At 42.5% G+C, this 18,797-nt stretch overlaps 1 protein-coding gene across 17 annotated transcripts in view; it reads left to right on the plus strand.

Moving 5' to 3' along the window:
- Positions 1-18,797, plus strand: part of LOC106608716 (adhesion G protein-coupled receptor L3) — a 314,147-nt gene that overhangs the window by 262,626 nt on the left and 32,724 nt on the right. For all 17 annotated transcript variants that reach the window (XM_045721694.1, XM_045721685.1, XM_045721691.1 and 14 more), the window contains 2 exons: positions 6,803-7,012; positions 9,669-9,889. In XM_045721694.1, coding sequence (XP_045577650.1) covers positions 6,803-7,012; positions 9,669-9,889 — 431 coding nt within the window. The remainder of the gene's footprint in view (positions 1-6,802; positions 7,013-9,668; positions 9,890-18,797) is intronic.

The following is an 18,797-nucleotide window of genomic DNA, read 5'->3' on the forward strand; positions in this document are numbered from 1 at the left end:
AGCGTCTGCCTGAGTCGGAGGAGGGACCCTATAGAGCGTCTGCCTGAGTCGGAGGAGGGACCCTATAGAGCGTCTGCCTGAGTCGGAGGAGGGACCCTATAGAGCGTCTGCCTGAGTCGGAGGAGGGACCCTATAGAGCGTCTGCCTGAGTCGGAGGAGGGACCCTATAGCGTCTGCCTGAGTCGGAGGAGGGACATGGGAGGGGTCTGAAATAATAATCTGATAACGATCTGTTAAAAAATAGTCTGTAGGGAGGGATGTTGCCTCACACCCATGACCTTCATGGCAGTTTTTATCAGGCGGGCAAATTGGGATTTCAGTTGGACTGATAAATTGCCAAACCAGACTATGATGCCATATCTCAGGATACTATCTATGACCGCATAGTAGAACGGGAGCGTTCTTTTCTGGTCATCTCCAAATACCCTGAGTCTACGTAGGAAATGGAGGCGTTGTAGTCTGCAGCAGACACGCTCCACTTCGATCTTCCAGCTCACCACATTGTCCATATTTACACCCAGGTAATTATACCAACTAACCTGTGCTATGTTGGTATTGTGGACAGGCACATGGTCACCGACAGATTTGGGGTCAAACGCCATCTCATCCGATAAGGAGAAAATGACGTTGGATAGATCCACGTCCCGACTGCTATCTGGACGCATTCCACTTTAGGAGGCCTCATACATGTTCTACCGCCGGCATTATATATCACGGTTATTGTCGCTGAGGACATTGTACGTTTCTGTTAGGCACATGCACTGAATGGAAACGTCAAGGTCTCCTCCTGGCCCTTTAAACCTGATGAATGGTCCGAGATCCCTGATTCATGTGCCCTCTTTGCTACCCCTCTCTTCGTCCCACACAGAGCGTAAATCCTTGCCCAGACGTGAAAGCGCCGCGCGACACCCCTCAGTAGGGCTACTGATACCCTTACTACAACATTTGCCCTGCCCCACCATATTTTATGACTGAAGCATTTTCTATCTCTCTCTCTCACTCACTCACTCACTCACTCACTCACTCACTCACTCACTCACTCACTCACTCACTCACTCACTCACTCACTCACCACTCACACACACACACACACACACACACACACACACACACACACACACACACACACATATCCAGGCAGATTTATGAATTTTAATTGGATTGGCGTCATGCTGCGAGCGGTTCTTTGACGAATATCAAGGCAGGAAGCTTACCTCCCCTCTCCCATTGGCCCACATGATCTTGACACGTCCAGAGCCCAGTGTAGGCACCCCTGTTAGGATGAAGGGTCTCAACGGCGATTCATTTGTAATCGTGTGATATCTGATTGGATGGACTTGATTGGAGGTGTCAGGGCATAGTGCGACGGGGAATGCAGTTGACATGTACACTGAGTGAACAAAACATTAGGAACACCTGCTCATTCCATGACAGACTGAGATGCCTTATTGATGTCACTTGTTAAATCCACTTCAAATCAGTGTAGATGAAGGGGAGGAGACGGGTTAAAGAAGGATTTTTAATCCTTGAGAAATTGCGACATCGATTGGGTATGTGTGCCATTCCTGGTTTGAGTGTGTCAAGAACTGCAACGCTGCTGGGTTTTTCCACGCTCAACAGAATCCCGTGTGTATCAAGAATGGTCCACCACCCAAAGGACATCCAGCTAACTTGACAACAACTGTGGGAAGCATTGGAGTCAACATGAGCCAGCATCCCTGTGGAACGCTTTCGACACCTTGTAGAGTCCACGCCCCGCCGAATTGAGGTTGTCTGAGGGCAAAAAGGGGGTACAACTCAATAATAAGGAAGGTGTTCTTAGTGTTTTGTCCACTGTCTGATTTCCTGGTAACAGCAGGCCATATGTTGTGCCTCGCGGTAACAGATCAGGGGCAAACCCAATCTCCCCAGGCATCTGTCTGGAATGAAAAATATGTGTGTTCAAGAAATAAAAAAGTGTGACGGGAGAGATTGGAAGAGAAATCGAATGTGCACAAGGCGCGTACCGCCCTAGTAAGTAACATATCCACTGGTATGACTCGGTGGCCACCCACGACACAGAGTGAATTTTGGAGCGAGTTAGTCTGCTGCTTTGGGGACCCCGTGCCCCTTCCCGCCGCGGACGCCTGTTAAAGGAGAGGAGCGTTGAAGTTGAGCCACCGTGGCTCTGTGGCGGTAGTGTGCGACAGCCAGCTGCCATCCCGGGCGAGACCCCAGAAATGGGCCTTCATCGTAGGGATAAAGTCGTGGCCGGCGGCGGCTTAGCGATCATCCACCCTCCCAGAACAAAGAGATGTCACTGCAGTAGATCCATCACACAGGTGTGGATGCATCCTAGCCCTCCCTCTCCTTTTGACCCAGCACCCCCTCTCTATATCGAAGCAGAGATTGTGATGGATAGAGACTGAAGCCATGGCACAGCTTGCTAGCTCAACCCACCCTAGGTCCCCTTTTCCAAACAATCTGCATCTGCCACCACCCAGCGCATGAGATGCCTTTGTAGCAAAGGGGGACCAGAGACAGACAGAGACACACACACACACACACACACACACACACACACACACACACACACACACACACACACACACACACACACACAGCTCCACCCCCCCTGATGTATACACTACGGCTCATCAGGCATGAGAATCAAGAGGCTCAGGGTAGCGGGTCGACTGTTATTGTACAGCAGCCCCTTAATGATCAGCATCTGTTCTCTTCTCTCTGCCCGCTAGCATTAGCCCGCGCTCCGCGCACCCGTTAAGCAGGCCTTTTGTGTGTCGTTTCCTACCAAGATCCCCTTGCTGCAAAAAATCCCCCCTGGTTGCTCTAGCCTTTCACCCCGCCCCCCTGTGGAAAATCATACTGCTGACTCGGGTGGAAGTTTGATTTAAAGGCAGTGCTCGTTTGTCTGAAAAGATATACTGTGTGTTTTCTATAAGAAAACATTGAGGAGCGCATCCTCTATTTGCGACTCACTGATATTGTCCTTGAGGAATATTGTGTAAGCCTTTGGAATTGCACATACACACACAAACACACACGTTTCTAGTGATTGAATACCTGCTCTGCAAAACGTACATCCTCAGGAAACACTGCAAGTAAATAAAATGTGCAATCATGTTCATCACAGCTAGAGGCTATGGAGAAGAAAAGCGGTCTGTTTCTATTCCTATTGTGTTACCGCTGTGATCCTCATTACTACTCATGCGTAGTCGAGTCCGGAAACGTCGAGCCCAGCCGAGACAGCAGTCAGTTTGATGGCGGATACCGCGGATACCAGTTTTCTTTTAAGTATTTTTGAACAAAGCCTTAAAGTTAATGCTTACTGGTGGGAGAATGAAGAGAATTCTGTGGGGAAATGAGGACTGTCTGAAGCTGACTAGTGTTTGGTTGGCAGTAAATATGTTATGTTAATAAATCATGATGTCTCGGATGCTTAATTGCCTAGTTTTCTAGATATAAGAGACTTAGTTTCTTGGGAACGCGTCACGTTTTCACCTTTATCTTGAATATATTTCAGGTGTGTGTCGTGGAGAGTTATGGTGACTTTAGTGACAAATTATGATGTTAGAGCTATATGGTGTAGGGTGAAGTTTCCCCTAGATTCTGATCTTGGGTGAGTTTGGCATTTCCCTCAACTAATGGTTAGGAGCAGGTGGTTTTCAAGATCCATGTATGTATTTGGTTGGTACTTGAGTTGCCAACTATCCACAGCATTCCTTAAATACTAACAACGGTAATAACCAATATAATTTGAACGATTTCCTCATCTAAATGTGCTGATTAAGCAGAACATGGGCATTGCATCTTAATGAAACAAGGGTCTGCGTGGTATTGATTAGGCCACAATTGATTGATGAGGGCAAAAACGGTGCCGTAAGGGAATTTTATGGTAATCTCGAAGTACTGCGTGCTTTTGGACAGTGTTTTTATATCAATTGGTGTGTCTTCTGTGTGTGGATGTTATCCTTATGAGGTTGTAAGCACAAATCTCTACACACGTTTTTTTGTTGTTGGTCCCTTTCTGGAAATGTGTCTTGCATCTCATCTCAAATAGCACAGCATCACTAAATACAGTGCATTCTGAAGGTATTAAGACCCCTTGACTTTTTCCCCATTTTGTTTTACGTTACAGCCTTATTCTAAAATGTCTAAAATAAAAAAAATCCCTCACTAATCTACACACAATTCCCCATAATGACAAAGAAAAAATATGTTTTACATTTTTTTTTCAAATGTATATATAAAAAAAAAAACGGAAATATGACATTTACATAGGTATTCAGACCTTTTACTCAGTACTTTGTTGAAGCACCTTTGGCAGGAAATACATCCTCGAGTCATCTTGAGTGACGCTACAAGCTTGGCACACCTGTATTTGGGGAGTTTCCCCCATTCTTCTCTGCAGATCCTCTCAAGCTCTGTCAGGTTGGATGGGGAGTATCACTGCACAGCTATCTTCAGATGTTCGATCGGGTTCAAGTCTGGGCTCTTCAGAGACTTTTCCCGAAGCCACTCCTGCCTTGTGTTGGCTATGTGCTTAGGATTGTTGTCCTGTTGGAAGGTGAACCTTCGCCACAGGCTGAGGTCCTGAGTGCTCTGGAGCAAGTTTCCATCAAGGATCTCTCTGTACTTTGCTCCGTTCATCTTTCCCTCGATCCTGACTAGTCTCCCAGTCCCTGCCACTGAAAAACATCCCCACAGCATGATGCTGCCACCATTATGCTTCACTGTTGGGATGGTGCAAGTTTTCCTCCAGATCTGACACTTGGCATTCAGGCCAAAGAGTTCAATCTTGGTTTCGTCAAACCAGAGAATGTTGTTTCTCATGGTCTGAGAGTCCTTTAGGTGCCTTTTAGCAAACTCCAAGTGGGCTGTTATGTGCCTTTTACTGAGGAGTGGCTTCCGTCTGGCCACTCTACCATAAAGGCCTGATTGGTGGAGTGCTGCAGAGATGGGAGAACCTTCCAGAAGGACAACCATCTCCACAGAGGAACTCTGGAGCTCTGTCAGAGTGACCATCGGGTTCTTGGTCACCTCGCTGACCAAGATCCTTCTCACCCGATTGCTCAGTTTGGCCGGACGGCCAGCTCTAGGAAGAGTTTTTGTGGTATCAAACTTCTTCCATTTAAGAATGATGGAGGCCACTGTGTTCTTGGGGACCTTCAATGCTGCAGAAGTGTTTTGGTACCCTTCCCCAGATCTGTGCCTCGACACAATCCTGTCTCTGAGCTCTACGGACAATTCCTTCGACCTCATGGCTTGGTTTTTGCTCTGTCATGTACTGCGGGACCTTATATAGACAGATGTGTGCCTTTCCAAATCATGTCCAATCAATTGACTTTACCATAGGTGGACTCCAGTCAAGTTGTAGAAACATCTCCAGGATGATCAATGGAAACAGGATGCACCTGAGCTCAATTTCAAGTCTCATAGTAAAGTATGAATACTTATGTAAGTAAGGTATTTCTGTTTTTTTATTTGTAATATATTTGCAAAAATGTCTAAACCTGTTTTCACTTTGCAATTTTGGGGTATTGTGTGTCGATTGATGCGAAAGACAATGCAATCTGTAACGGAACAAAATGTGGAAAATGTCAAGGGGTCTGAATACTTTCCGAATGCACTATATTTAGTACAATATACATAGTCATATCACATATGGTCTAGGCAGGTATACAGTTGTGATCCTGTACCAATATTAATGTATTTGAGGGAGCATGATAAATGGAAAATGGAACATGTTGCGCCTTTGCTCCATGTCTACCCAACGCTAACACATTGAAAGAATTGCCATTTCAGAATGTGTTACTTTTTTTGTGGTTCATTTAAGTAGTCCTTTAGTGCACTGACTTTTGGTTTACTGTAAATTCCCTTTGATTGTTGCTGTTGCGGCATAGTGCCTGCTTATTTCCTGTTAGTACAGGTATCTGCCATCAGAAGGGTGCTTTTTTTTTATTGCTGGGGAATTTATCCTTTAAAAAAAGCATTGACTAAAAGCAGTGATGACATTGATTGACTGTAGTGCGGTTGAATAAATTACCCATAGTGCCTTTCACAGCCACCTGTGACCCTTTGACGTGGCTCATTTTGTTACCTTGCCAAAAAACCTCGGTGACACATTTTCATGCCATTTCCACATCACCACCTGTGGTCCTGTCTGTGAAAGCTAGGTAATTTCCTGAAGAGGTTGAGGGGTGGCCCTACCAAATGGCAATTTCATCTAGTTTTGAGTGTATTAGTGAATATAACATATCAAATAAAAATGTATTTGTCACATGCACTGAATACAACAAGTGTATATCTTACTGTGAAATGCTTACTTACAAGCCCTTAACCAACAATACAGTTCAAGAAATAGTTAATACAATGTTTTCTAAATAAACTAAAGTAAAGAATTAAATAAAAAGTTACACAATAAAATAACAATAACGAGGCTATATTCAGGTTATGAGTGATTTTAGTTATCTGCCAGTACTAACTAAAAAAGATTGGAATCATATTGTCATCTGAACTGTCATTTTGGCCAGTGATTTCTTGATTCAATATAGTGTCGTTATAATTTTGCAACACAAATACCCTAAAGAATGATAACAAATTACAGTAATCTCATCTAATGCATTTCCTTGATAATAACGAGTACCACAATGGAAATAAGTCAGTGGACTTTATTGTGCCTTGGCCATTTTAATGCATCTATTGTTGTAGTGGTTGAGGCAACTCTATATGTATTTTAAATATGTCTAATAAAATACTTATATTCCTTCTTTTTTTTTTTTTTTTTTACACCCTTTCCTAGAATACTGACCCGGTCCATGACCTGCTGTTGGATGTGATCACATGGGTTGGCATTCTGCTCTCCCTGGTCTGCCTGCTCATCAGCCTGTTCACCTTCTGCTTCTTCCGGGGCCTCCAGAGCGACCGCAACACCATCCACAAGAACCTCTGCATCAGCCTCTTCATTGCCGAGTCCCTCTTCCTGGTGGGGATCAACCGAGCTGACCAACCGGTAAGAACACTCCTAAGCCGGCCATGTGATGCTCAAAAAACACAGCCGACTCAATCTATTTTCAATGGCAGCAGTGTGTTAGTGGAGGGTCTAGGGTGGTGTTGCTCTGTTTGTCTGATCATTCGGGGAGGTTTCTACTTTTGATACACTCCACCACACACCTGCATCAAGCATGTCTCATGCGTTTTGGTATTTAAGCCCCCGAAGATTCCCAGTGGTTGACAGAGGGAGGCGTGCGTGTCAGGGGGCTTCATCCCAGCAGTCTAAAGTTGCTCCCTTGTCTTGTCGTCTTTATATGCTCTAGTCTGAACATGCAGGATAGGTGAAGGCAACAAAGTCTATTTGGGATCTGTCACCAGTCTCCCGAATCAGATCTGATCAGGGAAAGGAGGCGAGGAGAGGAAGCCACGTTCGACTATTGAAATGCATCCAGGGTGTCAGCTCTCTAGTGCTTGAAGGGCCAAAGTGCCCACGTGTTTTCATTTCAACCTGGCGTTTGATTCATTAGTGTTACTGATTGGCTAGAGAGGTTTCACACCTGGTTCCTCAGGTCTAAATTAGACATGGTTCTGTGCTCTGTATATTAGTGCAATTGCCTATTATACAACTAGTAAGTCCCACAACGGTAACCAGGGCTTCAAAAGAGTTGCTCCACTGGTAACGGCTAGATTGTTAACCGTATAACCAGTTTCATTCCTTATGTTTAACTTTTGCTTCCAAGTTATTCTGTTCACACAACAACCCTGGTAAGACTCTAGAAATGATCGTAGAAAACCAGCATAAGCTGAGACAGGAATTTAGGAAATCCATCAGCTTTTGACCTTAACCCTTATGAACTGTTTCGCTCACATCTTCCTATTGCAGTTAAATATTTCAAAAGCATGTCGGATACTTAAGCATTCAGCGTGCGCTTCACCGTGGCTCTCTCATCTCTTGAGGGCCAGTTCCACTCGAGAAAGCAATTCAGTAGTCTGAGCAGAACATTAAGGTTTGAGTGTACCTCGATGCACTTCCTAGGGCATCTGTGTATTTGAAGGGGGAACCGCTCAAGTACAATGGATCTGTAGATGCTATATCGTATTTGTGCTAGTCAACATTAGCAAGGATTCCCGGTTCATGGGAAATTGTCTGCTATCATAATTTAAAGAAGTGAAGGTTGCAGATAGTTGAATGTATCTGTTTCCTCTAGAGTTTAAAACAAATATAATTACCCCTTAGTCTGTTCTGATTCGAATGCCTCAACTGAACATGAGAACATGAGTGCTTTGAAGCTTTAAGTATCCATGGTTATGTGTGTGTGCCACTCATAACAATGTTGTTCATCAATTTATTGGAATGTAATGTATAGAATGTATTGATGGTATAGCTCAATCACGTGTATAAAGGAGAGAAATATAAAATGTGCCCAGCGAATAAACATCTTTAATATATCTTTTCAACTAGCAATGATAATCAACACCATGGGATACCTTTGCTAGGCAACCCTGACCTTTGCCCTCATCTAGACCTTTCTAGGCCTCCTCTCTCAGTCCCCCTGGTTCTCCCCCTGTTCTCCCCCTGGTTCTCTCAGTTCTCCCCCTGGTTCTCCCCCTGGTTCTCTCAGTTCTCCCCCTGGTTCTCTCGATTCTCCCCAGTTCCCCTGGTTCTCCCCCTGGTTCTCTCCAGTTCCACCCTGTTACTTCACCTGACACAGCTCAAGCTCCAATGTTTCTATCAAAGAACCACACACACCCTCACCCCAGCCTCCCCTTTCCACCCCTCACCACCCCCCACTGCAATAGCCCTCCCGTCGTGGAGCAGTAGACTGATCTCTAAATGCTGTGGGTAATCTGGATTAGGCGATCAATATGTCAGCCCCCCCCCCCCTGTTTTTAATGGCCGCCGCTGGATTGTCACTTAGAGAGCTGAGCTGACCTGCTAGAGCTCTGCACTAAGGACACCGTCATTATCAACAGGGCGCAGGGGGTGGGGGGTGGGGTGTGTGTGAGAGAAGTTGTTTGAGGTTCTCACTTTGTGTTAATGAATGTGTGTGTGTGTGTGTGTGTGTGTGTGTGTGTGTGTGTGTGTGTGTGTGTGTGTGTGTGTGTGTGTGTGTGTGTGTGTGTGTGTGTGTGTGTGTGTGTGTGTGTGTGTGTGTGTGTGTGTGTGTGTGTGTGTGTGTGTGCGAGAGCTGTAGTTTCCATGGTAAGGAATGTTGCACAATTAGAACAGTGGCAGACACACACACACTTGCTGTCATAAATGTGAACCCTAGAGTATGGATGACAAAGCAACATGTATAATATTATCTTAGAGTTTTCAGACTGTGCTTTTGCCCTCTACTCATAAGATGTGATGGTTTTGATTCAGTGGGCAGTTTTAAAGATCACTCTCTCCTGAATTGCATTGATGGCCACTGGTCCTGACAGTCATTTAATTGAACCAATTTCAATGACCGCTGAACAAAGTACCCCAGGTATGACCAATTGCTTCAATAATCTGATCATTTACAGTCGTTACAAGTAGTGTGTGTGTGCCCGTGTGTGTGTGCATGTGTGCGCATGCGCGTTTGCATGTGTGCATTCTGCATATTGTTTTTGCTCTGCTGTGTCTGAGCCAAACTCATTCAAGTTTTGAACTTGACCTTTGACCTGTACCGTGTCATCTTTCCTCTCAGATTGCCTGTGCTGTGTTCGCTGCCCTGCTCCACTTCTTCTTCCTGGCGGCCTTCACCTGGATGTTCCTGGAGGGCGTGCAGCTCTACATTATGCTGGTGGAGGTGTTTGAGAGCGAGCACTCGCGCAAACGCTACTTTTACCTGGTGGGTTACGGCGTGCCAGCGCTCATCGTGGCCGTGTCGGCCGCCGTGGACTACCGGAGCTACGGCACGGACCGAGTGTGAGTATTTACCGGAAATGGAACCACGGCTTTAGAACCATACCATTAGAACGTTGACCGTAAGAACCCCGTTATTTAAACCATGCCCACCAATAACCCATTCCTTGCTAAAGGGTACATTCTAAAGCAATGTTGCTGAAACCTCTCCTCAAGCACTGCGTGTTCCTTTATTTGATCTCTTCCAGTACTGGCACACCGGATTCAAATGGGGTTGCAATTGAACAAATGTGTGAAACGTCAGGGTGGTCCTAAGGACGAGTTTGTGAAGCACTTCTCAAGAATTTGTATCTAGGGAAACAATAACGTGTTAACTTACTGTAGTCAACGTATTGAAATAATGGCTCGTTCAAACATGTCGTCGTCCATACGACCAGCACCTTCTGATGGCACACAATACCAGGCTGACGGCCATATCTGAACTATTCCAATATGTTTGTGATATGTTCACTGTGGCTGTTGTGTAGGCAGGGTGGTCCACTGCTGTTAGTGTTTATTTGTTTACCGGCTGTCTAGACATAGTGACGTTCTGCTGTGCCGTTCTGTTTGGTTTTTGAGAGCATGGTGGAAGTTCTTCTGCAGTTCTAAATCAGGGTCTATATTCATAAGCGTCTCAGATTAGGAGTTCTGATCTAGGATCAGGTGCCCCCCCCCCCTCTCCAAGCAAAACTGATCCTAGATCAGCACTCTGGCCCAGATGACCTCATGATAGAGGGGTTTCCTGAACACCTGACCTGAACGAGAAACATCTGGTAGGAGTAGGAGTTTTTCGTAGGAGTTTTTCGTAGGAGTTTTTCTTTTGACCAGGAACAACTATCTTGACACTAAATTTGGTTTATTTCCAAATGTATTTAGTCAGGTTAATTCACACAACCGCACTGATTCAGCTGACTAATTTCATTGATTAAAAACAGTTTGCGGTGGTCATTATAATTGCAATAACTGCTGCAATAACTAATTCTCCTCATCACTCCTGAACGGTTATTCTAACGCAGAACTTCTGCTGACGTGACAAAATGTCTAACAGTGGCAAATGCAAGCCATAGCTGTGTGAATGTCAAGCCATTGTGGTTAGTGTTTTCAGCATTTACATAACTCCTGTATAACTGAGCATGAGAGCAATAGATGGAGAGATGAAGCACTAGACAGAGCCGGAGCGAGAAAGGGAGACATCGGGAAAGTAATTGTCATACGTTCTTATGTTTCCCCGCTGAAGATACTCGAGAAATGATTCGATTTGCTCTCGCACTTCTCTCTGAAATATAAACCAGCGTTCCTAACAATGACACAGAGCAGAAGTAGAGAGAAACTGTTCCTCTCTCACTAAATTTGTAGCCAATCTGGGGGAAAAAAATACCAAAAAACAGCATCAGCAGTTTCCACAAGATGTTTATCGTACGTGTCACTGTAAGAACTTTAGTGGTCTAATAATTGGTGATAATTGGTAACTTCATTTGCCTACTGTTTCAAATTAATAATGTTGTTATAAGGGCACCATTAATCGTTTTAATTCAAAGAGAACAATTAACTTGAAACTCTGATTAGTAGTTTAGCCTTCGTTCATCAAGTCTCATATCAACAATCTTAAAGGACACAAGGTCTTTAATTGTATTAGAGACAGCATTTGTCAAAGCAAGAGAGAACCACATTTAATAAAGATAGGATTTATTGTTACGCCAGAGAAACACACAATGAAAAGAAACAAAGACTATGATCTATTAAGATTATAATTTTGCAATGCCGAATATTCAAGAAGGAAACACAGAGAATGTCATTTACTGAGTCAATGGTCAGATTCCTCTCTCTGTCTTTCTCATCGACCTGCGTCGGTACCGTCTATTGGCGCCGCCAGCTTTGTGTTGCACACAAGCTATGAAGATGTCCAAGAACCCACTCTTGTGGGCCATTCGTTCTTCAGCAAAGTCTGTCCATTGTTCTTAATTCCTGGTAAGTGTTCCATCTCCGATTCTTCTTGAGGTAGATGTGCCTCTGAGTTCAGAAGCCGTTTCCTAGAGTTCTGTATCAGTCCAAGACTGACAATTCTTTGTCATGCCTACTTTCCTCTCTCCCTCCTGCAAGACAAGTCTCTTTCTCCTCCAAATCGATTCAATTCTCCATTCGTCTGTCTTTTGGCTGAGTTTTCAACTGAATTTCCAACTGCCAGAGAGCAGTTTTTATTAGGGTGGGTGTGACACTTTATCCGATGGCCTCAGACATCAAGGGTGATGGGGAGTTCCCCATCCCGCTTTGAGTCAGAGTGACTTGTAAATAAGACATCATTACAAAAAAGACTATTAGGCCCTTATTGTACATATGAAATTGTTTTCGAAGTGTTTGTCTTACATTCTAGAACACAATGGTACCAGATATGTAATATATACTAACGTGTATTTAGAAGATACTAAATACTGCAATTACAGAGTAGATATACAAAAGTACAGATTTTTTTAACAATACCTTCACGTAATACGTCATCATTTCAAATGTATTTAAGTTTATGGATAAAAGTCTATACTTTATCGTTTGCCTCTGGAAGAGTTGGGCATTTTCCCGCCCAACATCATGGGGAAACTTTTGATAGACACACCACATGACCTTGGTTGTGTCTCCTGAGAGGTCAGAGTTCAAACTTTTCCTTCGAGCTGGTGTGACTGGTCAGCTATCTCCTAAGAGCAGGAAGAAATACTGTAAGTCAGTTCCTGAAAGGCTTATGACTCGCGATATATGAAGGCCTGTTGGGCAAAGATAGTCTGTGGGGGTGAACATGGAGAGTCACGCCATGGGAATGTGATCCTGTGACCCCCTAGAGGAACAATATATACACTACCATTCAAAAGTTTGGGGCCACTTGGAAATGTATTTGTTTTTGAAAGAAAAGCACTTTTTTTGGTCCAATTAAAATAACCTAAAATTGATCAGAAATACAGTGTAGACATTGTTAATGTTGTAAATGACTATTGTAGGTGGAAATATGGAATATCTACATAGGTGTTCAGAGGCCCATTATCAGCAACCATCACTCCTGTGTTCCAATGGCACGTTGTGTTAGCTAATGCAAGATTATCATTTTAAAAGGCTAATTGATGATTAGAAAACCCTTTTGCAATTATGTTAGCCAGGCTGAAAACTGTTCTGATTAAAGAAGCAATAAAAGTGGCCTTTAGACTAGTTGAGTATCTGGAGCATCAGCATTTGTGGGTTTCGATTACAGGCTCAAAATGGCCAGAAACAAAGGACTTTCTTCTGAAACTCGTCAGTCTATTCTTGTTCTGAGAAATGAAGGCTATTGCATGTGAGAAATTGCTAAGAAACTGAAAATCTCGTTGTCACGAGAATTTTCAATCCCAATAATGATAATTAAACAATCATTTAATCTTTGACCAATTTCCTGAGGTTTGTAAGACCCTGGGATCAATAATAATTGGGCAAAGTCTCAGATTTTAAAAAAGGTTAGTCGATTTTTATTCATGAGAGTTCTAAAGTCAAAAATGAGGACCCAGACCTTTTATAATACACACACATTCCTATCTTTAGACCACTCCCTGCTCAAACAACCAGTACTTTTCCACTAACCACAAAGAACCATACATTTTGTCCCATCCTTTAAGGCTTTCACATCCCCTCCCCCGTTGGGGCCCTCTTGGTTTGAAAACCTCTAATGATTTTCTATTATCTACTCTACAACTTCACTCTGCTTACATCTCTGCTAAAGAATATAATACCCTAGTATTAAAATTCGAACAGATCTACACACATCCTCGTTTTATCTTCTCATGCTTCTCAAACATTTCACACTATCATACAATTTCAGAGTGGAACACTTTATCCATTATTCTAAAACATACAAATTATTCTATCACTCGTACAACGCTGTGTACTACTCCCTTCACAGAACAGCGCAAACTGGCTCTAACCAGAATAGAAAGAGGAGTGGGAGGCCCTGGTGAACAACTGAGCAAGAGGACAAGTACATTAGTGTGTCTAGTTTGAGAAACAGACGCCTTACAAGTCCTCAACTGGCAGCTTCATTAAATAGTACCCGCAAAACACCAGTCTCAATGTCAACAGTGAAGAGGCGACTCCGGGATGCTAGAGCATTGGACTAGTAACCGAAAGGTTGCAAGATCGAATCCCTAAGCTGACAAGGTAAAAATATCTGTCGTTCTGCACCTGAACAAGGCAGTTAACCCACTGTTCCTAGGCCATCATTGAAAAGAAGAATTTGTTCTTAACTGACTTGCCTAGTTAAATAAAGGTAAAATAAAAAAAAATAAAGCCAATCCAACTTGTGGGAGGTGCTTCAGGAAGCATGGGGTGAAATCTCAACAAATTACCTCAACAAATTTACAACTAGAATGCCAAAGTTCTGCAAGGCTGTAATTTCTAGAAATGGAGGATTTGCAGACACAATTATTATTTCAATTAAGAATCATTATTTATTACTTTGTCAACGTCTTGACTATATTTCCTATTCATTTTGCAACTCATTTCATGTATGTTTTCATAGAAAACAATGAAATTTGTAAGTGACCCCAAACTTTTAAATGGTAGTGTACACACACACACACACACACACACACACACACACACACACACACACACACACCGACATTTGTGTGTAGCAGGAGCCACATTTCTTGGTGATGGATTGAGATGATAGCTGCCACTGCCTGCCGCCACAGCACCATGTGAATAATTAAATTCTAGCCACCGGTGGAACAATTATACGCAGCCGTGAGAGATGGGGGGATGGGACAGGGCGTGACATGCTCAGCTAGAGATGGAGGAGTTTGGGCATCACATAGCTCAATATTCCACCTAGAATCGGAATAGAATCATTTGAGCAATAAAAACATGACCATGGGTTGTCCTGTTAACTGAGGAGAAAGTGTCACCCTTTACAAATTCAAAATGGCCACTAAGATTTTGCTTAGTCACATCTCTAAGTGAGTCCAGTGACAGAGAACATAATGAAAAGCATTGTTTTGTGTTACATGCCCTCGCATAGTTCCATTTAGGCTGTTATGGGGATAATTCGCACAGGAGTTAAACAGTAAGTGTGTTATAAGTGTTTCTGTTCCTTGAATAGCAGCATGTTCCAATTGATTAAACAATCTGTTATTTTCAACTGTTTACCGAAAATGCTACATTAGTCTAGTCTACGTTGCCAGAGTATTCTTAGACTATTGTTAGATTGTGTTAGTTGTTGGGGACAATATCTCTGTATGAACAGTGAATTTATTAATAAAAAAAAGCCCTAGGTTTGGGGTATATACTTTTCTACTGTAAATTATATACCATGAGGTGAACTCAGTTCATATTTACAAATGACAATAATGCCTTACCAAAAAGCCACATAGCTCACATTTCAACCTAAATAATTTACTTGATCATTTAACTGACATTTACATAATGACAGTTTGTTATAACTTTGAGAGCATCTCTGTCCATTTTGCAACAGATAAACTGCGTTTAGACACCTTGGCATACGTGGAGCCCCTCATGTTCTCACGCGTGACTTTAAGTCTCTTTAGATTCTCTCATCTCGAGAGAAACGTCTCTCCCCCTCTCTCCAAAGTGCCTCTGAGCTAAACTAATGTGTCAAGTTGCTGTGTATCAGTGTAACTGACACTGGTACGCAACACTAGACGTTGGGAGACAAAACGCTACCTGGGTTTCTATTCTCTTTTCATCGTAACCAAGAAGATCAGAGGAGGCTGCCGCCAACGCAGTGTCAGGCCGGCACATGGGAAAAATAGATACGCTCAAAAAGAAAAACAGAACCCTGACATGACTGGAGAGGAGAACATGCAGATAGTCGGAGGATTGCTGGCTCGAGTATTCTCCATGAATGACAGCCCTTTCCCTTTAAAAAAAAAATCAGCTTTCAGCATATTTTATAATGACTACTTAGGAAGCCTTTGATATGCGCATGCGTTTACATCTTCTCCTCTTATCCCTTGATAAGAGCCACGGGGAGAATTGTCAAATCCCAGTAACACCAAAGTAACACTCACTGGTTGTTTCCCAGATGGTACTCTATCCCCTATATAGTGCACTACTTTTGACCATGGCCCATAGAGCGATGGCATTTGTAGGGCTCTATAAAATCGGGATTTTTTTGTTGTTAACTTATTCAGTATCTTTTTTTCCCCCAAATTCTGTAATTTCTGTGAGGTTTACGTTTTTTCCTGCAATATTTTTGGTTTGTTTGGTTTTTTGTTGTTCAGTCTTAAAAATCACACGTTTTAAATAGAAAAATAACACAATTGGATGGTTTAACTCCACAACAATGCTTAAACCAGGAGACCAGTTTTGAGGTCAGAAAAAAAACATGTATGTTGATTTTATTTGTCAAACGTCAGTCAAGCATCGATCATCGTGTCACCAGAATTACACCCTCAATTTCTTTTGGAAAGGAGCATCAAGCTCATACCGTGCACTTTCACCACCCTGTGAAGTTCATAACTTATCATCTGTACCCATTCATAGCTAGAAGGGAACAAGCTTTTGTCAAATTAACGTCAGATTTTACGTTTCGTAGCAGGTTAGGAGAACCTATGCATCAGGTTAGGATAATTAACGTAGCAGGTTAGGAGAATTACGTTAATGTTAGGGAAAGGGTTAGGGTTAGCTAAAATGCAAAATTGGACCAAAACATCCTGTTTCCATCACAACAGTCATGATTTTCTTCAAATATACAGTATGACTTTACTCGCATAAAAACTGTGAATGGAAACGTGTATAGTGTTGTTAGCTATCTGGCTATCCAGAATCAAAACAACTCATGGACTTCTGCCCCATTGCAGCGTGGGCATCGTTTCCGTGACAACGTCAGAAAACCCATCTGTATTTATTTTCTTTCAAAGCCTCTTTTGGCACCATAACTGTGCTAGAGCGTGTTGGTGTGTGATGTAATTGCACATACTCGGCCAAGGCATTTGAGCTTGTAGCTGCGACTGTAGTCTAATAACGCTACTGACACCTAATATGGTTGAAACACGAGCGAATATTGCACTAGGGCCATTTCATGTAAGAAAAATAAATATATTTTTCAGGACTCAGTATGTATTTATGAACACTCACTATCGTAGTCCGTGTTCGAGGTGACACAGAATGTTCGGCACTGAGCAAATTTCAGGTCTTGTGAGTGGAAACATTCATTTTGCAAGCATTCTGTGCAACATCCGGCGTGCGTTAACTGTGAATGCTGAGGCTGTACCCACTTTAATATGAGAACCGCAATTGGCCAACGGCCACTGACATAGTGATTTTGTAAATAAGAAAATCGCCCACCCCCCCCAGGAAAAGCAACTTCCTGTCTCTTCCCTGACTTTTCCTAAATGTTTGTATTTTACATTGCTAATTTGTCAGAATTGTAAAATCACAAACAGAAAAGTTTTTACCAGTTTTATTTTCTCACACCTATTCCCAACTTAACCCGCCAAGACAATGGGCTGTAGGACGTTGGTACCCAGCCAGGCGCTAATGCGTCTCTATCTCCTCACTGAATGAATGATAAATAGTTGAATAGGAAATAATTGTGCACTTAACTTCACAATTGAAATTAAATGAGGCCTTACTGAATGGTAAGGAGAGTGAAGAGGTTGATTTTAATTTAGAACAACAATAGTGTAATGATGAGTGTGTGTTATGCCTATTTATCAGCGTTGGCACCCATATTTATCGCAAATCCTTTGACCGTGCACCTTGTGGGTTGATATTTTCTTTTACGTTTTACTTTGTAAATAGAAGCTGTTAAGGGACTGTTTTATTTACTATAACTCTATTACTTATCATATTTATTGTAAGGGAAACGAAAAATGCAAAACATGTCTTTGATTCTCCATGTTGATGAGCTAGGGGAAGAAAACGATGCCTCTCAGCCTGCACAGCAGGCCCATCGAAACTACTCCTAAACAACACAAACTAAACAACACCAAAGCTAATTTCACACATAATAACAGTTAGCCTAAAGACTCAATTCGATTTTACAATAGTCTGATGAGTGAAAATATTATAAGTTGTCAAATTTTACATGAAGAAATGGCCTCAGCTTGGAATTGACATATGCAGGGAAAGGAGCATCACTTGATCAAATCCTCCTTTAGAGTCACATGCAGGTAAAATGTTCTATATAGTATCAGAAAGAGCATATTCTGCATTCTATGACACTTGGTCAAATAACTCAGAATTCAAAAGAAGAATATCTGCGCTTACCATTCAGCACTTGCGCGACAGTATTGCTCTGGCTACTAAGAAAAGATTAGTAACATAATATGCTATCCTGATTTTTCAAATACATTTTCTTATTTCCACAATGTTTCTTTAGACCTTCCAAAACAAAATTATAATGATTTCTTTGTGATTTGATTTTCGTTTTTTACTTATAGACTAGAGCAGGCGTATTCAGCTCTTACCAGCAGTCCGGAGCCTGCTGGTGTTCTACCTGATCATTAGTTTCACCCACCTGGTATCCCAGGTTTAAATCATCCTTGATTAGAAGGGTACAAGGGGGAAAAAATACAGTGAGACTGACTTCAATGTCCAGAGTTGAGTTTGAGGGGCCTAGAGTAACCTAAACTAAGGAAAATGCTATTATGTTCTTTTAAATAATCGTTTTTTAGTATTCTAATGTTACACAAGACATTCTTAAACACGACCTAATGATTATTGTTCCAATAGCATATATCAAATATATTGATGTTGATGTGTCATAGTCTGGAAGTGGTGTCGAAAATAGGCTATAGACTTTTTCAGTAGGACTTTCTCAACCTTCTCTATAAGGTACTTATAGGCTGTAGGGCCAGGTGGGTCTAGTGTTACAGTTACAGTTTCAGACAGCGGCCATAGGCTATTGCGGCTATTTGAGAATAATATAGTGCTATCATAGTGGCCTATCAACAAACCA

The sequence above is a fragment of the Salmo salar genome, chromosome ssa07 (genome assembly GCF_905237065.1).
Source record: "Salmo salar chromosome ssa07, Ssal_v3.1, whole genome shotgun sequence".
In the NCBI taxonomy this organism is placed as follows: Eukaryota; Metazoa; Chordata; class Actinopteri; order Salmoniformes; family Salmonidae; genus Salmo; species Salmo salar.